Below are 23,810 nucleotides of genomic sequence, written 5' to 3' on the forward strand. Positions count from 1 at the left end.
ACTCTACTGGCTTTTTATTCGACTCAAATCCGACCGCATGTCTGACCCAGGGGTCCGCCTGCTGCCGGGAGCAAACGGCACCCATTTCGCCAAAATTTGACGGATGGATGCTGTGCTGTCGTAGAAGAGGAGGGATGAACAAAACGCGTGATATATTGTTTGGCAATTTCGCTCATCGCCTATTTATGGGAGGCAGCGGCGGCTCGGCCCGTTCTTTATTATAGGAAACGGATCTCCGCGGTTAGCTATGTGAAGAGCAGATCGCCCCAATAATTCTCGTTTCGCGATCCTGAGGAATAATTATGAACAACGCGCAAGATATGTCGCCCGATTTTGTGTTGATGCGCCTGGTTTCCGCGGCCGAGGATGACCGCTTGGACGCGGAAAACGGGAATCTGCCCCCGGGTGGAGTGGTGGCAGGGCTGGGGAAGGAGGTCCTGGCTCACGGCGTCGTCAAAGCGGGTTTGGATATCAGCCGAGATCCGACTGCGGGCCTCGAGCATCCTAGCGGCCGCCTGAACAAAGCCCAGCCGAGCGGCGAGGGCACGGCTGCACCTGACTCCGGGGTGACGGAGAGCCGAGCCCCGCTGTCCGCGCCTCCTCCGCCGCAGAGCCCCATGATGGAGGCCCAGGGATTTGACTTCGCTCCCAGCCCCGGCCTACGGCCTCAGCTGCTCGTCTTCTCCAATATAATGCGGAACGGAGAAGGGATTTTAGAATTAGACCGTCGGAATCAGCCGAGGGATGCTCTGGGTTTGGACCAGAGCCCCGGGTCTGCAGGCTGCTCTGACCCGGCTGTCAATAACAACACTCGGAGTCCCGGAGACGTTCAGCAGCAGCAGAGCCTGCTGGACCGGACGTGGGGAGCGCATCCGCCGGTTTCTGTAACCGCGGAGATGCAGGGAGCTGCGGAGCTATGCCGCCGGCACCGACTTATCACTACCCCGCCCGAGTGGCCCTTGTTGTCGGAGACATCCAGCTCACCTCTCACCGTGATTGACTCTAAATGGGGATGCGCCTCCAGGGACAGAGAGGGAGCCGTGTTCGAGCTGGCCCGACGGTTCGGGGAGCTGGGGGTCGGCGCGGTACCCAAGATGCTGTTCAAAGCAGGGGAGCTTCCGCAGTGTTCGTGTCAGGGTGCGCACAGGCCGGCGGGAGGGGGAGTGGAGCCCGGGGATGACCCGACGGAGACCAGCGATGCTTTGTTGGTGCTGGAGGGGCTGGGAAGCGGGGATGTAGCAGGCCTGGCCATGGACGAGTGTCCGGAGGGCGAGCCGGACGATGAGAACGGACGCCGTGAGTTTTTACTCAACAGGAAAAGGGAAATAGTTCAGAAAATGTCCGGGGCTTTCTCCATCAGCAGCTTCCAAGTGGAGCTGAGGAGGCAGGTGGAGGGGACCGAATCGGCGCCAGGGGCAGCGCACCTTGGCGCGCAGGTGTGCAGCCTCCACGGGAACATAACCAGCCGGCTCTCGCAGCAGGTAAACTCCGGCGATTCGGAGGTTGTCGCCCAGGTTTCAGCCACGTCACCTACACCGGTCCAGAGCTCACCGTGGGCCACAAGCCCGGACCTGAGCCAGGCGTCGACACCCAGGAGGCGGCCGGAGCGGTGCGCCAGCGCGCCGCGGACTCCCACGGGCAGCTGGGCCGCGGGTGGAGAAAAGGCGCTCAAAGTTCCAGGGAAGTCCAAAAAGGGCTCGTTAAAGATCCGGCTGAGTAAACTGTTCCGGACTAAAAGCTGCAGCGGCTCCAATCACCTGCTGGACAAGAGGCCCTCGGTGACCTACTCGGTGTCTTCTGCCGGGAGTCTGGTGGACATGGCGAGCCACGCGGGAGCAGAGCAAGACGCAGACAGGTGAGCAGCTCCACATGGACATAAACAGCCCAAGATAAGTCTCACAGTGTAATATCTTTATTTCCCTGTCAGTGAGAGGAAGATCAAACAGACAAAAGTGTCTTTTCATACGTTGTGTTAAAATTTGTAATTAGAACACCCTAAAATAGGAGTTCACAAAGTGAAAAAAAGCATGTGGAAATTATGAAAACAGATTACAAACAGGTGAGCAGCTCTACATGGCCCTAAACAGTCCAAGATTAGACAGTTTAAGATTTAATATTCTTATTTCCCTCTGTCAGCGAGAGAATTCCGAATCAGTTTTAATGGCCAAGTGTGGCCAACACATACAAGTAATCTGACTTTGGCTTTTTGTCAAAACAAGGACGTTTAACTCATAGATATAAGTTTGTATAGGCCTATAAAAAAGTGAATTTATATACATATTTAAGCATTTTACGTGCACAAACACAGAGGAAGCTCAAACCAAGCTTGCATGAATGACACATTAAAAAAAAACATTTCAGGGGTGCAATTTGAAAAAATGTCTTTTCATACGTTGTGTTAAGATTTGTAATTAGAACACCCTAAAATAGGAGTTCACAAAGTGAAAAAAAGCATGTGGAAATTATGAAAACAAATTACAAACAGGTGAGCAGCTCTACATGGCCCTAAACAGTCCAAGATTAGACAGTTTAAGATTTAATATTCTTATTTCCCTCTGTCAGCGAGAGAATTCCGAATCAGTTTTAACGGCCAAGTGTGAACACATACAAGTAATCTGACTTTGGCTTTTCGTTGCTCTCAAATATGGATACAAAACAAGGACGTTTAACTGGTAGATATAAGTTTGTATAGGCCTATAAAAAAGGTAATTTATCTACATAGCTAAGCATTTTACAATCAGCAGCGCTGCACTCCAGAAATATGTGCAATATTTCTGCTTTTTAAGTGTCCCTTCATAAGTTCCCTCTGTTCTGTTTAGGTTTGTAATTAGAACTAGAGGTAGACCGATTAATCGGTTTTGCCGATTAATCGGCACCGATAGTTGATTGGTGGAACTATCGTTATCGGCAAAAATCCATACCGATAGTTTTTGATGATGCCTTTTGTTTATGTTTTCAACCAATGGGAAGGCAGGTCCGTCACTTACGCCTTATATGGGCATCCTGGCGAGAACAGAGAGTATATAGTGGGAAAGATAGATCCCTACAGGTCAGAGATCGTCTGTTATCGCTCTAAACCGACAGTTTAACTGTTTTTATTTGTTATTTATTACTTTTTGTTTCAGTTTGAATGAATGTCTTTTATTGACTTCAATATTTATATTTATTTCATTTAGCATGTTTTCATGGTTCAATACAGTTTTTTTGTTTTTATAATAAAGTTCAGCACTGTTTTACTTGGAGTGTCATGTTTGTTTTTATCCAGTATGAATTCTAAATACTATCGGTCGATTAATCGGTTATCGGCAAATACGGCCCAAGCTAGCTATCGGTATCGGTAAAATCCACTATCGGTCGACCTCTAATTAGAACTCCCCAAAATGGGAGCCCATGAAGTGAAAAAAAAGTGTTTGTGGTCAGGAAGATATAAGCAGCAAAAAACCTCAAACAGATCTGATGGGCAGTAAAAGCGTTCGAAAGAAGAAACTCATTTTTAATCCAGTCACTTGTTTTTTTAGGACTCATGAGTCCGGACCAAGTGGAGTAATTTCCAAGTGCTGGATCTATTCTGCTGTGGACCCATTTTTTTTTTTTTTTTTTTTTTTTTGGAACAGTCATTGTTTTTTAATAGCTTAGATTAGCTCCTTAGCTTATCGGCATTCTGTCAGACATCCAAAAACGTTTTCAGTGCTGAATGTTAAAAATGCAGAGATTTTTTTTTTTAAACCTTTGTGGCTTGTCACCTTCTATCCGTCTGTGCTTAGTCATTATTCACAGCAGCACGCTGAAGGAAGGCTATGATTAAAGAAACATAGCTTCAGAAGTCTTGACTGCCGGAGCTGAGAGCATCAAACAGAAACGGTTAAAAAGCTGCAGAACCCACCCCCCCCAAAAAAACCTGAAAAACTAATTTTCTGAACCTCTTTTAACACGTCTCCTTCTCTGCACTCTAACTCTCTTCTCATGTACTTCTTTTTCTTCTTCTTGTGCCTGTCTTGATGTCTGTCCTGCAGCCACAGCCAGCCCAGACTGACCAGGGCCCACAGTGCCTTCTCCCCCGCCTCCCTCTCTGCCTCCCTCTCTGCTTTCACTGGTAAGGGATGCTTTGGTTGTAACTCAGGTTCCCTTCAGAAATGCTTTCTTTTCTGGGTAAAAAAACCCACCTGACTCCCACTCCAAACTCTCTGCAACTAAAGATTATTTTCATTATTGATTCATCTGTTCAAGGTGCAGTAGGTAAGACTTCTAAAACTAACTTTCTGTCATATTTGCTGAAACTGACCCTATGTTCCAGTAGAACTACATGAAGCAGGTAATCTCTGGCACCACGATTTGCAAAAAAAAAAAAAACGCTCCCTGTTCAGATGCACCAATCAGGGCCAGGGGGAGGTGTCTAACTGTGTCAATCACTGCTCATGCACACGCATTCATTCTCCCTTGTGGGGGGAGGGGCTTAGGAGACCGTTTTGGCCTTTAGCGGAAAGGGGGGAGGGACTGAGAAGTTGTCGATGTTCAAATTATTTTTGCCAAGTCCTGGATCTTCACAATCCTACCTACAGCACCTTTGATAGTTCAATCTATAAACTGTCAGAAAAGGGAGAAAAATACCCATCATCATTCCTAAAGCTCGAGGTGATGTCCTCAAATATTTTTCATAAAATCCAAAATGATTGTGTTTTGAAGTTGAATTCATTTCATTGTTGCTGGTATGAAGTCAAATTGTCACACACTGACTTTAAAGGTCACACAAAATGTTAAGGACACGCTAAGACATTACTTTGAGTCCGTTTAATTCTCTGTGTTCAGAAATTCTTAAGGTAGCATAGCAAAACATTACTAGCTTAGCTTTATCAAAGGGGTCTGTAGCCTACGCACTTTGTATTTATTGTATGAATGACTAGAAAATTAAACATCATGAATAGACATTAGTTACCTGTAACTCTGTTTCCATCACAAATGCTTTCTTTTCTGGTTAAAAAGCCCCTTGACTCCCAGTCCAAACTTTCTGCGACTAAAGATTATTTTCGTTATTGATTCATCCTTATCCCCTAGAGCTCAAGGTGATGTCCTCAAATAGCTTCCCCCCCCATAATCAACAATCAAATAAAATATTCTGCTTACTACCACAAAACAGCAACTACCACCCGAAAAGGCAGCAAATCATCACAAACGTGTAGCTGTAATAAGCTGTTTTGCACTTTTGCTTGAATAATTCCTTAAATGATTAATCATTCATTCAAATAGTTGATCGATCGACTTTTGAAATAACATTTTGATCATGTTAATGTTCCTACATTAATGTTGACGTGGTCCAGGGGCGATTCTAGGATCAGACCTCAGCCCCTAATGAGAATGTGACACGCATACAGCGCATGCAAAAGTGTAATATTGATCTTTTCATCTAACTCTCGCGCAAGAAAAGCAAACAAGGCAACGCGTTCTCACTCCGAACTCGTAAAATACGGACGTTTCGGCAGTGGCTGTCCGCGTCAGATACGACGGGAAAAAAAGCGCCCTTCAGAGTGTGTGTAGAACGCACCCGGGAGAGCATCAGCTACACGGCGTTTGAAGATGACCCAACCGTCCCGTTCTTGTCCCGCATGTCATGGAAACGTAAGCCCACCCACGACCTTTTCCTTAACCTACCTGCGTCAAAAGTGACGCCTATAGTCCCAACCAAGGATAGATAAAACGCGTTTAGATATGACGCTAAAGGAGACTTTTAGCGTCAATAACAACGCCAAAGGTACATGACCAAGCGTGTTTTATGCGATGGGAGTGAGAATGTGTTAAATAAGGGTACTTTTAATAAAGTTCTAATAGTAAAAAGTAAGAAAATGCATTCAAAAACAGGCAGAAGTTCTACATACAGTAAGTACAGTACAGGCCAAAAGTTTGGACATACCTTCTCATTCAATGCGTTTTCTTTATTTTCACTGAAGGCATCAAAACTATGAATGAAAACATATGGAATTATGTACTTAACAAAAAAGTGTGAAATAACTGAAAACATGTCTTATATTTTAGATTCCTCAGTGAGAATCTACAATGTAAAAAGTCATGAAAATAAAGGAAACGCATTGAATGAGAAGGTGTGTCCAAACTTTTGGCCTGTACTGTATATATATATATGCTGCTCATTTTTAGAACTGCACATTTCTGCAGCTGTGTCTGACACTGTAACTGGTGCACCAGATAAGATGAGACACAAAATGCCTTTGGGTAAGAAGGGTGAGGAGGTCTGTAGCTCAGCTGGCAAAATATGATTTAGCTGACTTCACCAGAATCGTCCCACATAACGTCCGCGGGGGCTCAGAAATACACTCTGGTGTCCCACATTGCTCGTAGATTTCAGAGTTTTGCAAAAAAAAAATCCACTTCTCGAATATGATGATTTTTTTTTTTTTTTGTAGTTTAATGAGCACACGCTCTGCACTGAGCTAGCCACCAATTAGCCAGAAACATTAAAAATAAGCTGCACCATGCAGGCGACATATCGCGTCGGCGGGGCCCCAAAGGAGCAAGTAGGATGGGTGGTTTTACATCTTGGGGACTTCAAAACCCAGACCCAGACCGTGTTTACCAACTGGTCTGTGATGTCTCACGACCGGGAAAAAAAATAAGAAGCTAAAGAGATGATAGAGGAAGAGCTCTAAAGTGGGTGAGTCCAGCTTTCCCTGCTGTTCAGGAGACGGCAGGGATTTGGCTCTAACGCTTGAATTAGTTTCTTTCGCTGCTAGTAAAACAGAATTTCACTTTGGTAAACATTGAATCTGCAGCATCTCTATTAGCCGTTGATGGGATGTTCTTTTTTTATTGGAGTGATTATGGCTGATTAGCTGGGTGTAATTCTCCATAAACATCCGGCCTGGAGCAGCTTTAATGGCACTCCGCAGCACTGACAAAATCAACGTGCAATCACAGAAGCACAAACCAGGCCCTGTTGTACTTTCTCTCTTCCTCTTATCTCACTTTCCCTTTCCTTTCTCTTCTCCTCTGCTACTTCTCTTCTCTTCGCTTCAGGTGAGACAGTGTCCCTGGTGGATGTGGATATTTCGCGGCGGGGGGCAAACACGCCACACCCTCCCACGCCTCCCCCTCCTCCACGCCGAAGTCTCAGTTTGTTAGGTACTTTTCTCTCCTTCCTGTCTCTCTTCCTCTTTTTCGGTTTCTCTCCTCGTCTTGTTCCTCCTACAGACAGACCAAACTGTTCTTTCTAAGCTACAAAGAGTACTTTAGCCTCTCTACGTTTCGAAGAAAAGGAAGCTGTGGCAGTTTCTCTCGCTTAGTCATAGGTGTTTTCTGTCGTACATTTTCCGGGGGGGTCAACCTTATGTTCCCACAGCCCTATGTTCCCACAGCCCAATGGTCCCACAGCCCAATGGTCCCACAGCCCAATGGTCCCACAGCCCTATGTTCCCACAGCCCAATGGTCCCACAGCCCAATGGTCCCACAGCCCTATGTTCCCCAGCCCAATGGTCCCAATGGTTCCCACAGCCCAATGGTCCCACAGCCCAATGGTCCCACAGCCCTATGTTCCCACAGCCCAATGGTCCCACAGCCCTATGTTCCCACAGTCCTATGGTCCCACAGCCCTATGTTCCCACAGCCCAATGGTCCCACAGCCCTATGTTCCCACAGCCCAATGGTCACACAGCCCAATGGTCCCACAGCCCAATGGTCCCACAGCCCTATGTTCCCACAGCCCTATGTTCCCACAGCCCAATGGTCCCAGAGCCCAATGGTCCCACAGCCCTATGTTCCCACAGCCCAATGGTCCCACAGCCCTATGTTCCCACAGCCCAATGGTCCCACAGTCCTATATTCCCACAGCCCTATGTTCCCACAGCCCAATGGTCCCACAGCCCTGTGTTCCCACATTTCTAAGATTTTTCTAAACCCTAGGGTTAGGGTTACATTCCATCTGTAGTCCATTGCTACTGGATAATATGTTAATTGGCTACCAAATTGGGAGAAAATCTGATACAAATTTATGAAAAAGGAAATTTGGGAACATAGGGCCTAATTTTCATTGAAAAAAAAATTCTTAGAAATGTGGCTGTGGGGAACATAGGGCTGTGGGGAACATAGGGCTGTGGGAACATAGAGCTGTGGGAACCTAAGCCTGTGGGGAACATAGGGCTGTGGGACCATAGGGCTTTGGGACCATAGGGCTGTGGGGACATAGTGCTGTGGGGAACATAGGGCTGTGGGAACATAGGACTGTGGGAACATAGGGCTGTGGGAACATAGGGCTGTGGGAACATATGGCTCTGGGAACATAGGCACACTCCCGTTTCCAGAAACAGACATAGACGAGTTTTTGTAATGTGCTGTAATCTGATTGGAAAGGTTTTGAAAGGTCGGGTGCAAACTACAGATATAATTTGAAATCTGAGAGCAATGACTGGATCGATGAGGAAAACAGTTTTCCTCTCTTCACGGTATAAACAACCTCTTGTATTCTCTTAGTTGTTGTTTTTTTAGGTTCATGCTTGTCCATTATTTAGTTTGGTTGGTTTTGTTTCTTTGGTGATACAGAGATTTAAGTATCGGTTGACAGTTTTTCTAATTTAGTCCAGATTAAAATTGTATTCTTTTGTGGTCACCAAAATGCCCAAATTTAGTAGCGATTCCACTCCCACAAAATGATGAGACTGTAACAACACTGATGTGTGAATATGGGAGAAGATATCAAATGTAAATGATGTGAAATGTAAAAAGTATGTTCCTGAATATCAGGACTTGTCTTTATATTCCTGAATTATGTTTGTGTCCTTTCTTGACCATTCTCTGACCTTTCAAATGCACATTTCTGCTCCGGGCTTGATGTTATTTTCTGACCCACATATGCAGCAGACTTAAGCATCCTGCTGTTTTTTTTCTTTAAAAGATAAGTTCGGCAATATTCTGTATTTTTGTTTCGGTCTATTGTCAAATCCCGTGATACTGAGTAAACCCACAAAACAGAGGAGTCTTATTGGTTAATATTCAGAAAGAGGTGACGTCTTTTAATTTGGTGGACTGAGGCGTCCTGTCTGATGGTGTTGAAAAACTCTATCTTTCCTTTCTTTGTTTATCTTTTCCCTCACCATCTCTCTTCTTCTTTCTTTCCCTCTTGACATTTTCTTTGTCCCACCTCCTTCCATCCATCCCTATCCTCTCCTGCTCTTGTTTCCTTTCCATCATTCCTCCCTCTGTGCTCTCCGCTATTCTTCTCGTCCTTCCTTCCTTCCTTCCTTCCATCCCTATCCTTTCCTGCTCTTGTTTCCTTTCCTTTATTCCTCCCTCTGTGCTCTCCGCTATTCTTCTCTTCCTTCCTTCCTTCCTTCCATCCCTATCCTTTCCTGCTCTTGTTTCCTTTCCTTTATTCCTCCCTCTGTGCTCTCCGCTATTCTTCTCGTCCTTCCTTCCTTCCTTCCATCCCTATCCTTTCCTGCTCTTGTTTCCTTTCCTTCGTTCCTCCCTCTGTGCTCTCCGCTATTCTTCTCTTCCTTCCTTCCTTCCTTCCTTCCTTCCTTCCTTCCTTCCTTCCTTCCTTCCTTCCTTCCTTCCTTCCTTCCCTCTCCTTTCCTGTCCTTGTTTCCTTCCTTCCTTTTGACCCTCATTTCTATCCCCTTTCCTTTCTGTCCTACCTTCTTCCTTCCTCCTACCCTTGCTTCCTTCCTTTCTTTCCTTCTTGCGCTCCCCTTTTTTTCCTCCCTCAATTTCTACTCTCTCCTTTCCTTTCGGTTCTACCTCCTTCCTTGCTTACTTCCTTGCTCTCTCCTTTTCTTTCCTTCATGTCCTCTGTTCCTCTCCTCTTCGTTTGTTTGTCCTTCCTTCCTTCCTTCCTTCCTTCCTTCCTTCCTTCCTTCCTTCCTTCCTTCCTTCCTTCCTTCCTTCCTTCCTTCCTTCTTTCCCTCTCCTCCCCTTGTTTCCTTCCCTCCTTCCTCTCTCCTCGCCTTCCTGTCTTTCCTCCAGATGACATAGCCGGGCCTCAGCCTGGGCCTTTCCTAGTGAGTGTTATGGGTGCCTCCCTGCAGTCCCTCCCCCTGCCTCTCCCTCCTCCTCCTCCTCCCTCCCACGCCACCATCCAGCACAGTCTCAGCCTCAATGGTAAGACCATAGTCTATAAAAAATCAGACGAGTCGCTGAATCTACTCCATCGCTTCCTGGAACTAAAGAGGAAGTGAGCGCTGCTATAAAGCAAACAGAGTACTAGGATATTTAACTAAAGGATGATATAGTTATACCAGTGTATAAATACTTGCAGTCCTGCATTCAAATTTCTACTTCCAGGGGCTGTACTCGACATTCAGAACATTATAGTAAACAACTATTTACTATGTAAAGACATAGTAGAGTAATGGCGTCCTGAGCAGAGAATCACACTCCCCCTGTGTCTGTTGTGATCTGAGCTTCTCTGTTCTCTCAGAATATATAATTTCAATATATATATTGAATTTATATATTTATATATATTATATTATACATATAATAATGTATGTTATATTATTGGATAGTAATTATTGATGCATTAATGTGTTTATCAGTGTAATGTTGAAGCTGGTAAAGGTGGAGCTCCTTTGAACTACTTTATATACTGCTGGGTAGTTTAACCGAGTGGTCCTCAAAGTGGGTTATGCAGGGACCCCCAGGGGCCCATGAGGGGGTTCCAGGTGTCCCCAGCATCCCTCTCCACAATGACAAAACACTGTAATTGACATTGACACAATGACAGATGTATGACTATTTTGGACTTGGGTTTCATGCACTATCTATAATTAAACATCTAAATGAAAATCAGATGGGGTACCCCGGGACGATATTTTTTCAAATGGGATTCTGTGGTCTAATTTCTGTCAGATTAGGGGTCCTCGACATGAAAAAGTCTGGGACCAACTGGTTTAACCTATAATTATTGGTTATTATTATGTTTTGTATAAATAACCTGAATCTCTAAAGCTTTAAAATCAATGTAGTGCAGTAAAAAAGTACAATATTTGCCTTCTAAGAGTAGAAGTATAGCTAAAGGAGCAGAAAATGGAAATACTCAAATAAAGTACGAGTACTGTATGTAAAAAACATCACTTGAGTAAGTGTACTTACCTTACATTCCCCCACGGTGGGCCGGCACTCAAAAAAGCTCCTTGTATCACTTCAAGAAAGTTAACCAGCTCGGATTGCTAATATTAAAGCAAGCAAGCGAGCCACATGTAGGATAACTAGCTTCCACTTTCTGAGTAGGACACAAATTTAACACAATATAGCATAAATATTAAATAGCAGATAGCTAACACTGTGTGGACTTGATACAAAGTTTGTTCTTCTTCAGTAGCACGTCCCAGAAATTGACAGCGTGTCTTTTGGCATTAGTTGTGCTTACTGAGACGCTCAGGGCTTATGCTGCGTTCTAGGCAGCCCGTAACTCGTGTTTTCACAACCTTCTAGCCGTGAAAGTGCCCTGGAACGGCAGTCAAACCTGTAACTTACCACTGGTGAACTGGTACCAGATGGTTGTACTCCCAGTTACAGTTTTTGACGTCACACACACACATAAATAACAATGGCGACCCCTGTTGATGCCGTACAGACGCCGGTGATTAACAGTAAAGTAATTCCGCATTGTAATCAAAATAATACACATACAATTGTGTACTACTACAGGTTATGTTTATTAAATGAAGCCCAAAATATGTCGCCGACTAGAAATTGCCAGTATCAGCTAGCGCTAGCTAACGTCAACGTTAGGTAGCCGCTAGCTAACGCTAGCTAGAAGGCTTTGTGGTGTCTTTGCCTGGAAAGCTACCAAGTTGGGAGTTGTGACTTGAAGTCATAACTTACGGGCAAAAGAATTGTGTCTGGAACGCAGCATTAGACACTACCACAAATATATCCAAAAATATTTGTATCCTTTTTTGGAAGAAAAGCAAAAACATGCTCAACGTCAGTATTTGTCCTAAAATTTCACTTTAAAAGTTTAAAAATGCTTCACGCAGCGCCTTTTCATTTCTGTGACATTCTTTCCCTGATTCAGAATCCTTCCTCCGGGCCCTCCCTCATTCGACCCCATCGCCAGCTGACGCTGCACCCCCTTCCAGACAGGTCCCGCCCCCCATGTTGTGCGCCCTGCGGCGTTCTGAAGCCAGCAACTTCACCGCCAGTCTGAGAGAGCTGGAGAAGGTAAAACTCACATTGAAAAAGAAAGTGATTCTTTTCTTGATGATTTGATTTCCAACGTTTTTTCCTTATCACACAGGCCTGCCTTTTGTTCAGGTCTAGAGCATGTTGCGTGATGCATCTGCTGAACTAATGATTATTTCCATTCTCGATGAATCTGCTGATTATTTTCTCAATTAATTGATTAATATTTTGGTCATAGAACATCAGAAAAAATAAAAGAAAATCTCCATTTCCTTAAACTAGAGCTACATCTCAGCAGTTATATAGACTATTCATATATAGTCTATTCATGCATATTGTGTTATTTCTGTTCTACATCACTACCTAGACCACTATTTGCACTAACTGTATATTAACTCTTCACTACATCTCAGCATTTATATAGACTGTCTATTCATGCATATTGTGTTATTACTGATCTACATCACTAACCAGACCACTATTTGCACTAACTTTATATTAACTCTTCACTACATTTCAGCAGTGTTATAGACTGCCAATTCATGTATATTGTGTTATTACCATATCACTTTCGCATATCCATTGACTTACTTACACCTCACTTTGCGCCGGCTTTGTAATGGAACTTAACTTGTATACTTTATGTAGCCTATTGTATTCTGTATTTTTGTATTGTATTGAATGTGAAACTGTATGTTGTCCTGCACGCTTATGATATTCTTGGCTAGGTCGTCATTGCAAATGAGAACCTGTTCTCAACGGCCTACCTGGTTAAATAAAGGTAAAATAAAAAAGTAAAAAAGATTACTAATTAGCTGTCAATTATTAAATGAATTGCCAAGTATTTAGATAATCGATTAATCGGTTTGAGTCATTTGTCATAAAAAAAGGAAAAATTCTCTGATTCCACATACTTGCACAAACTGATTGCTTAGTCTAGCTTTGTGTTAAGTTTTGAGCATGTGTTGTCTCTTGATGTTAACTAACATTGTCAGAGATTGGTAAAGGTTATCTTTGCAGCTCAAATTGCAAAGGAACGAAGAGATGGCCGTTTCAAATCCAGTTTAAATGGTAAAAATCAGTTCAGTCGCTGTGGATGTATCAACGTCTAAGGTCAAGAAAATGGTCTTGCCTGCAAATTTGAGGGGCGGAGGCAGGGCTCAAAATTAGCACCAGCCACCAGCCAAATTTTGTAGATTTCCTTCACTTATCAGCCAAAAAAGTAATGTTAAACTATTGAATGGCTGGTAAAGTTTGAACGTTCACTAGCCATTTGGCTTGTGGACAAAAAAGTTAATTTTGCACCCTGGGCATAGGTTTCAAGGAGTTTGAGTAGGCCAGGGAATATTGAGAGCAGCAGCGAGGGCTGGTTTCTCGCAGGGTTATCAAAGGTTCTGTTGGTTTGTCCTCAGTGTGGCTGGTACTGGGGTCCGATGAACTGGGAGGACGCAGAGATGAAGCTGAAGGGGAAACCGGACGGATCCTTCCTGGTCCGAGACAGTTCAGACCCCCGGTACATCCTGAGCCTCAGCTTCAGGTCGCAGGGAGTCACACACCACACACGCATGGAGCACTACCGAGGTGAGACACACACACACACACACACACACACACACACACACACACACACACACACACACACACACACACAATGCGTTTCACTATCTTTGTGGGGACCCGTAATTGACATAATGCATTCCCTAGCCCCTTACCCTAACCTTAACCATCACAACTAAATGCCTAACCTTAACCCTTACCCTAACCTTAACCATCACAACTAAATGCCTAACCTTAACCCTTACCCTAACCTTAACCATCACAACTAAATGCCTAACCTTAACCCTTACCCTAACCTTAACCATCACAACTAAATGCCTAACCTTAACCCTTACCCTAACCTTAACCATCACAACTAAATGCCTAACCTTAACCCTTACCCTAACCTTAACCATCACAACTAAATGCCTAACCTTAACCCTTACCCTAACCTAAGAGGTGTTGATATACTGAATATTAACTGCCTGTATGAACGAGTCTTGGCGCGCTCAGCCTGAGACTTGATTGAAGGTTGACTGCTGCCCGTTTACAATTTTCACATTCAAACTTAAAAGACACGCTTGTTTGTTGAGGCCTCTCTTGTTTGTTTACATAAACTCCCAATAGACACGCAGTATAGAGTACTATACCATTCGTATAGCCTACATCATCATCAATGCTTATTTAGTTCTCGGAGGTACAATTGAGGGCAAGCCCTCATTTTCAATGTAGCCGAGATTACACAAAATAAATACACAATACAATTTGGAAGACAGTACACCAACAAGTGCAATAAGTGTATAATACAATGACTGATATAGAACCAAGGACATGCAAGTCACTAAAATGATTATGTAAAATCAAAGACATAATATATAATAGCCTAGGTATAATATATACATACAAAAATATATAACCATAAACCTAAAACCAAGGACCAGACGAAATGTCCTCATTTTTCTAAATGTCCTCACTCCGTCTAAAAATCACAATTGGACACAAGCATAGGATAGAAGAACAAGACCACACACACACGCACGCACACACAAACACAAACACAAACACACACGTTTCCCAGCATAAGGCATATCTTGCATTATGCTCACATATGTGTGCAGATAGCAAGCATAATGCGTGCTCAAGGCAACTTGCACGCACGCACGCACGCACACACACGCACGCACACGCACACACACACACTCACACACACACACACACACACACACAGACACATGATGCCTACAGAAACATGTGCATCCATATGCTGGTCATTCAACACTTCAGGGGTGACATGGACACAAACCACACCAGCCTGACGACGACCCACAGAAGAAATTTATGCTCACATCCAAGCCGACCAAACAACAACACATAGATCGTATATGGGAGTGCACATTCAACTGTTACATGACATTTATTGTTCACTTTATCCACGTTGTAATCAGTTAAACTAAGAACTTTGCCTCATATAATCTCTGAAAATCCATCATTAATTAAACAAAAACACGTGAACACCAGTTAGTTTGAAAGTTCATTCTCGAGCTGGGACAATAGTACTCTGACAAAAAGACTCAAGGCTCATTTACTATCGTCTCCCAGAGCTTTCAACCGCTTGTCACAGACTTCCTCTGTGAATGGAGTTTGCAGTATGTGAACATTACAAAGGGACTACTACTAAGAAAAAGGTTGAAAATCACATTTACATTGTACCTGTCTGGCTAACATAATGATGATATACAGCAGAGAAAACAATGCAAAATAAACCTCTAAACATATATAATGTTTTCAAGGTAATAATCAAATACTGTTACATTTATATTTTGTTTGATGATAACTAAAGCACATCATTGTAGCTTTTCACACACTGACAATAACAAGAACACAAAAACAAGAACAAAAGAGCACATAAAGACACAACAGAGCACAAATAAATTAGGAATAAACTCAAACATGATGTTACAGAGATCCTATAAGGTCACATTACAACACCGAAGCATGAATAACTCGCACAACACCGCATGTATATTTGTACACACGCCACATGTGTGACAGACTAACGAGGTGACTCATGAAAGATACGTGTGTAACGGGGCAGACACACTCACACACACACACACACACTGAACACACACACACATGCTTTGTAAACGGGTCACCATTGTGAGGCTATAGAGTCATGCCTGGAAACACATTCATTATTCAGATGGGCAGTCCCGACTGACACAACACATTCACATCAACACGATTGTGTTTGCATGAATGCATCGTGGCCTGATGTGAATCGAGGGCAGATAAACAACCACTGAGCGGTCAACAGGAAGTCAACAGACACACGCCAACTTATTCTGATGTGTTTAATCACTCAGCAACCACAGATGGGCTGGCTGTGCAGTAGATGGCTGGCTGGCTTTCTATCCAAATTAGGGGCTTTTATTCTGAAAGATTAAGGGCGTTTTCTGTCCTCGTATCTAAATCAGACAACAGGTTGTTCATTTTGTGAAATGGTCGCAATTTGGTTACGTTTAGGCACTTAGCTTAGTTACGTTTAGAAAAAGACTGTGGTTAAAATCATCTGTTACGTTTCTTAAAGCAACACTATATAACTTTTCCCGCTTTGGTCCCCCTACAGGTTGGAAGCGGAATTGTCCATTACATTACATTGTGCCAGATGGGGTCACCTCGGATCTGTAGTTCGAATGAACTGGACGATGTAATGCAATGGACAATTTCCGCTTCCAACCTGTTACACACGTGACGCAGGCACGTTCAATCTCAAAACGGTGTGTTTTGCTACGGTTTCTGTGTTGAACGACATGGTTCCATGTGAAACGGTGACGGTTTTATCTCGTTTTGGTGGGTGTGTCAGAGATGATACCCAATCAGCAGCGACGTGTATGTGAACTTGTGTTAATAAAAAGGCAGTGTGCGCTTGCACGCATAGCAGGGTGTTCAACGCACCCCGTTTTAGTTGAAATAAACAGGTTGCTACTGAACGTGCCAATAGTTTCATTTGTTCCACAGAGTTTCACTCTGGTATGGAAAGGAAAAATAGAAATCTGAGGTTTTATTGGTTGAAGTTACTATTTATGCCAACATGTGCAGCATGAGATCACCATTAAAGTTGCATTATTTATAGTAAAGTTAAAGGTGCCATAGGTAGGATTGTGAAGATCCAGGACTTAGCCAAAACATTTGAACATCGACAACTTCTTAGTCCCTCCGCCCTTTCCGCTAAAGCCCCAAACTGTCTCCTAAGCCCCTCCCCCCACAAGGGAGAATGAATGCATGTGCATGAGCGGTGATTGACACGCATTTCTCTGCAAAAAGATGGTCACAATTGAAACGTAGAGCCTGATAGAGGCAGCTAACTTGAGCAGGATGGCCTTAAGTGTTTACTGTAATTCAAATGTTACATAATGAATGTGGTTATGATTCATAGATGATAAAATGTGACACATAAAGAAAAAAAAAACATGTCTTTCAAACCTCCAGGGACGTTCAGCTTGTGGTGCCACCCGAAGTTTGAGGACCGCTGCCACTCGGTGGTGGAGTTCATCGAGCGGGCCATCATGCACTCCAAGAACGGCAAATTCCTCTACTTCCTCCGCTCCAGAGTCCCAGGTAAAATATAGGTCATATATCTGCACGCAGCCTCGAGCCAATCAAAAATGGATGCGAGAAGCCACTTAGTGAGAAGAGCCTGCGAGACGGAGGAGAGAGGGGAATGTATCTCTGACTGTCTGTATGTCTCTTATACCTGATGTGCATCATTCATGATTGTGAGAATGCGTCTGTATGACTGAAGCTAATCCTGCATGTGTTTGTGTTTAACATCAGTGGTGGAAAGTAACAAAGTGCATTTACTTAATAAGGTAGTTGTACTTTACTTGAGTATTTCTACTCCACTACATCTCAGAGGGAAATATTGCACTTTTTACTCCACTACATTTTGTCTGACAGCTTTAATTACGTTGCAGATTCAGTGATTGAATGAACATCTTAATGCCTCAATACAGGGTTGTAGTCGAGTCCCCAGTGTTTTGAGTCCGAGTCAAAGTCTGAGTCACCAAAGAAAAGTCTTGAGTCCAGAGAATAGCAACTCGACTCTGAGTCTGAGTCCAGGACTCGGGTGCTCCATCACTGCCTATTACACATAAAAGTAGTAGGGATGCATTGAATCCAGGATTCGGCTTTGGATTCGGCCGAATATTGGGCTTTTTGACGGGTTTCAGATCCTGCCGAACCATAGAATCTTTTTCCACCGAACCCTACCCTATTGCAGTAGGCTGTGAGATAGTGAAAATGGAACTTGTGAGCAGAAAAAGTTGTTGTTTGGCAGTACTTCCAGTCAAAAGAAGGCCATTCAAGTCCAGCTACATGTTCAATTTGCAACGCCGATTTGTCTCGTGGTGGCGAGGACCCTAAACTATACACAACATGGCCGCTGTTAAGACATTTGGTCTGAAACCTCTGAAAGAATACGAGTTGTGCACGAAGGAATCTCCAGACAGCAGCCAGAATGCAGCAACTTCAGGTACGGCAAAGGAAGGACAGTCACAGCTAAAACCTTAACCAGACGACCATTACCAGCTTTGCTACTGTGTTTACTGTGTTAATGGACCGAGGATGGGAGTAGGATTCGGTATACGGTTTCGGCAGAATCTTAACCAGTGGATTCGGTATTCGGCAGAACCCCAAAAATCTGGATTCGGTACATCCCTAAAAAGGAGTCAAAAAGTTCCAACAGAGTCCTATTTCATGAATGCTAAAGTCCGATTACATAAATCCTCGAGTCTAGGTCCAAGTCATCAGTGTGTGAGTCCAAATTGAGTCACGAGTCCAGAGAATAGCAACTTGAGTCCGAGACTCCAGTACTCCATCACTGCCTCAATATACGATTCTGAAATCGCACTGCTTGCTCTTGAGGGAATTACTGTAATTGTTGGAATTGTTGGGGCTTTGTAAATTATAGAGTGTGGTCTAGACCTACTCTATCTGTAAAGTGTCTCGAGATAACCTATGTTATGATTTGATACTATAAATAAAATTGAATTGAAATTGAATTGAAATGGGCCTAATGAATACTTTTACTTTTGGTGCTTATACTTTTGTACTTTTACATAAGTAAGATTTTGAATACAGGACTTGATTTTTTTACACTGTGGTATTACTAAAATAGTATAATACTTTTATTCTTAATCCATATTGCATAAATGATAAGCTCCCTGATTTTGTTCTAATACCTAATAGTAAGTGCTGCAAAAAAATCAATGAGTGTGCTGAGATTAAATTTTATTGACCACTAAATCCCAATTTTCCCTCCCACTCAGCATTTGAGCATTTCAGTTTAGTTTTTTAAACGTCAACGCTGAGCTAGGAGGATTTTGGGAGGATTTGGAGCTGTTGATGCTCATTATACCAACATCAGGAAGTGTATCCTCTTTTTAATTTGATTGATAATTTCTTTCTTTTCGAGAGAATCTCGAGAGGTTAATTTAGTGCTGAAAAATAAGTCTGATGATATTTTCTTATCATCAACAAATCCCATGAAAAGACCAAAACACAAAAATAAATAAAACCTTGTCAGTGTGCAACACTGTTGAACTGGTTAACATGTTAACCTTCATCACCATGAACACACACACACACACACACACACACACACACACACACACACACACACACACACACACACACACACACACTGTACTTTATTTTTACACATAACGTCCTACTGCCACAAATACTCACCACAGCACCAAATGTGGATTAATCCGCCGCTGAAAATAGTCCCAAACAAATGCTCTATTTCCTCCTGTTTTTTAAAAAAAAACTACAGTGACCAGCTGTTGTAGGAAATTACTGATGAATCTATATATTTGTGAGCTGTTTTTAAAGATTTATTAACAGATTTACTTCCATACACATTGTTGTTTTTTGTCCATTTTATGTCTTTATTTATTGATAATCACAAAAAGAGCTTTAAAGCACCCATATTATGCTCATTTTCAGGTTCATATTTGTATTTAGAGGTTGTACCAGAATAGGTTTACATGGTTTAATGTTCAAAAAACATATTTTTGTTGTACTGCACATTGCTGCAGCTCCTCTTTTCACCCTGTGTGTTGAGCTCTCTGTTTTAGCTACAGAGTGAGGCATCGCACTTATATCCCATCTTTGTTGGAAGTCGCACTTGCGCAGTAGCTAGGTACTGCGCAGTAGCAAGGAACTGGGCTTCTAGCTAGAAGCTAACGCTGCTAGCGGTTAGCCACCTTGTTCTCAATGGCAAAACACTGCAACAACACACACAAGTTAACCCTAATCTACAAAATAAATTGTATAGAACTACTTACATGTCCCTCGTCTGCAGGTATTCAACGCAAAGTTGGAAGTGTGCCCTTGTTTAGAAGAAGTCTCCCGGCTAATCCTGCCTTGTACTGACCGAAAAAACTAGCTAGCTGATGTGGTATTAGCCAAAGTGGTTAACACACACCAAACGTTCCGGCCGATGACGTAGACAGCCCTGCCGATTTTGACCAGCTCACCCGGAGTCTGAAGGCAGGATACATTCAGAAACCGTATCTCACTCAAAACAGCATGGATGGGTTTTTTTCCCAAGTTTTCATGCGTGTGGAAGCACCAGAGACACAAAATAATACCCCAAATCCCAGAAAAAGTGATTGTCTTTTCATAATATGGGCACTTTAACCTTTAACAGGAGATGGTGTTTAAAAAAGGAATAAGTATAATAACACAAATGGTGTGTGTGTGTGTGTGTGTGTGTGTGTATGTGTGTGTGTGTGTGTGTGTGTGTGTGTGTCTCTCTCGCAGGGCTTCCTCCCACCCCGGTTCAACTGCTGTATCCTGTATCCCGCTTCAGCAACGTGAAGTCACTACAACATCTCTGTCGCTTCTGCATCCGACAAATGGTCCGCATCGACCACATCCAGGAGCTTCCACTGCCCAGGTACTCAACATGAACACATTTAAATATCCACCTGATGAAATCTATAGGCTACACAGTCATTTTCAAACTCAGGATTTTCAATGTGTCCTCCGAGGTTTGGTTTGTCCTAACCTTTTTGATATTAGCGCGACTTTGTGAGATTAAACGTGAGGCTCTTTGCTCACAATTAACCATATTAAGTTGATTGAAGTTGATTTTTTAATATAACACTCTTTAGTGTACATTTTGTTGAGTTTTACTGTGTCACAGAAGGATGGCGACACAGTGGGCTTGTTTCTTTTAGAGCTTTGATTCTCGGTCCGAAACCGATTTTGGGTCAGGTTCGTACCCGCCTCTCATTAATCAGGAGAAATGTCATACCATCTCTAGGCCTATTCCATTTAGCATATGACAGTTTTGGTCTATGCTGAACATTCGGCGCACGTCGGAAGCTTGTGTCACAAATGTCTGTTACAACACTGAAGAGTTTCCTTTGGCTTGTAATAAATTTGTTAATATTAATATTTTTTTGCAGTGGAAATTTTGGTTTATAATCGGGCTCTGGCCCAAAACTGCTGCCGTGGTTCGGACTCAGGCTTAGACAGAAAGTATGCAGGTTTATGTTTTTATGGTGTTAGGCTCTGTTGAGATTTTGTCCAGGCCTTTTAATGCTATGATGTTGTTGCTATGCAAAATTAGTCCCATGCTAACGCAACATTCAACTGTCATTTCACAGTACAAGTGAACTACTTATACAACACAGAGACACTTGGCTGATTCCCCCCCCCATGTTTATATTCACCTCTCTCCAGACCACTAATATCCTACCTGAGTAAGTTTTATTACTACGACCCTGAGGAGGAGACGTACCTGTCAATCAAGAGCATCCGGAGAGCGGTGGGAGCCGAGCAACAGGCCGAGTCGCAGACGTAGCAGCAGAGATCTTCTCAGCTCAAGTGAGTTTGAGACTAGTTCGTACAAACTCCAGTGCTCATATTATGCTTTTTGGCTTTTTCTCTTTTCCTTTATTGTGTTATATATCTTTTTTTTGTGCACGTTAAAGGTTGACAAAGTGAAAAAGCCCAAAGTCCCCCCCCAAAGGGACTTACCATCTCCAACAGAAAACACTGTTCACCAACTGCTCCAAACAGCTCTACTGTAGTCCAGCCTTTACTTCAGAGACCAACGTGGTCACTTTGTAACACACGTTATAATGCTCGCCTAGCTGCTAGCATGGCACACCCTCATACTCTGCTTCTGACTGGCTAGTAGTCCTTACCTAGGTACTGTCAGGGCACACCCTCATTCTCTGCTTCTGACTGGCTAGTAGTCCTTACCTAGGTACTGTCAGGGCACGCCCTCATACTCTGCTTCTGACTGGCTAGTAGTCCTTACTTAGCTACTGTCAGGGCACGCTCTCATACTCTACTTCTGACTGGCTAGTAGTCCTTACCTAGCTACTGTCAGGGCACTCCCTCATACTCTGCTTCTGACTGGCTAGTAGTCCTTACCTAGGTACTGTCAGGGCACACCGTCAAACTCTGCTTCTGACTGGCTAGTAGTCCTTACCTAGGTATTGTCAGGGCACACCCTCATACTCTGCTTCTGACTGGCTAGTAGTCCTTACCTAGCTACTGTCCGGGCCCTCATACTCTGCTTCTGACTGGCTAGTAGTCCTTACCTAGGTACTGTCAGGGCACGCCCTCATACTCTGCTTCTGACTGGCTAGTAGTCCTTACCTAGGTACTGTCAGGGCACGCCCTCATACTCTGCTTCTGACTGGCTAGTAGTCCTTACCTAGGTACTGTCAGGGCACGCCCTCATACTCTGCTTCTGACTGGCTAGTAGTCCTTACCTAGGTGCTGCACATGTGCGACTCCCAACAAAGATGGAACAGAAGTGAGTCTCACTCTGTAGCTAAAACAGAGAGCTCAACACACAGGGTAAAAAGAGGAGCTGCAGCAATGTGCTGTACAACACAAATATGGTATTTTTTGAAAATTAAACCATGTAAACCTATTCTGATACAATCTCTAAATACAATTATGAACCTGAAAATTAGCATAATATGAGCACTTTAAGTCAAATATATATACTGTACTTAAAGCTGCAGTAGGCAGAAAGCAAACAAAATGCATGGTGTTTTACGTATGTTGAGGAGGTGAAAATAAAAATTGATCGATTAATTAACATTACATTGAGTTTTTCTAATGTATCTGATCACATGTGATCTCTGCCCAGGTTTCTGTATGGAGGACTGATCTGTATGCTACTGGACTGCTAGTCTTCCAGCATCAGCCAATCAGAGTCCTCTGGAAATCTCTCCAGCTGGACGTTCAGGTGCAGAGGACTCAGCCTCGTCTTCAGAGGGACTGCAGACATGTTCTCACCTCCAGACATGTCGGTTTGAAACAAAAGGGAGAATTATGAACTTGATTTGCAGATTTCCTGAAGCTACTGAACTGGACTTTTAAAACACAATGCACTGGTCAATTTGTACAACTGTTGTTTGCTGCCGTTTCCTTGTTTTTCCTTCTATTCTGTCAAAAAGAGGTTTTTTTTTTTTTTATTAAAAGTTGCCCTCGGGGGAGATATACACACAGAGGCAGGGCAGCAGAGGCCCATCCCTGAGCATTCAGGCAGTCGGGGGGGTTAAGAGAGACAAGCCGCCATGTTGGAGGCCCTATGATTTTTTTTTTCTCCCTGGAAATCTCAAAATTACAGCAGTGCTAATAAAGTGCTTCTTCTACGGGGATGGATTTGATAAAACTTTTACAACTTCTCAACTTTAAGTACTATCTGGAAGATTTTCATTTGAATAAATGTCTTTAAAGTCTCTATCGCCAAGTGAGGATACACAATGGTGACTCTGATGAAAGCCCTTGCATTTGCATTATTATGAGTACAGTGGTGCTCATAAGTTTATGAACCCATGCTACAGTTGACTAAAAAGAGGAATACAAAATATTATCTTTTGTAAATTTATCTTAATGCCTTAATTAAAAAAATGAGGAAAAATCTAACCTTTAAGGACACCAATTTTCTTTGTGAATGAATAATGTATCGTAAATAAATAAATGTTCTTCCTTAAAATACAGAGGGCATAAGTGAGTCCACCCCTATGTTAAATTCCCATAGAGGCAGGCAGATTTTTATTTTTAAAGGCCAGTTATTTCATGGATCCAGGATACTATGCATCCT

At 43.1% G+C, this 23,810-nt stretch overlaps 1 protein-coding gene across 1 annotated transcript; it reads left to right on the top strand.

Annotated features, from left to right (window-relative positions):
- On the top strand, positions 1–23,549 carry socs7 (suppressor of cytokine signaling 7). Its single transcript, XM_028568254.1, has 8 exons — positions 1–1,855; positions 4,014–4,093; positions 12,021–12,166; positions 13,540–13,708; positions 17,156–17,284; positions 20,495–20,630; positions 21,422–21,565; positions 22,851–23,549. The coding sequence occupies exons 1-7, from the start codon at positions 303–305 to the stop codon at positions 21,540–21,542; spliced, it is 2,334 nt and encodes a 777-aa protein (XP_028424055.1). The 5' UTR covers positions 1–302; the 3' UTR covers positions 21,543–21,565; positions 22,851–23,549.
- The last annotated feature ends 261 nt before the right edge of the window (positions 23,550–23,810 follow it).

The sequence above is a fragment of the Perca flavescens genome, chromosome 2 (assembly GCF_004354835.1).
Source record: "Perca flavescens isolate YP-PL-M2 chromosome 2, PFLA_1.0, whole genome shotgun sequence".
NCBI lineage: Eukaryota > Metazoa > Chordata > Actinopteri > Perciformes > Percidae > Perca > Perca flavescens.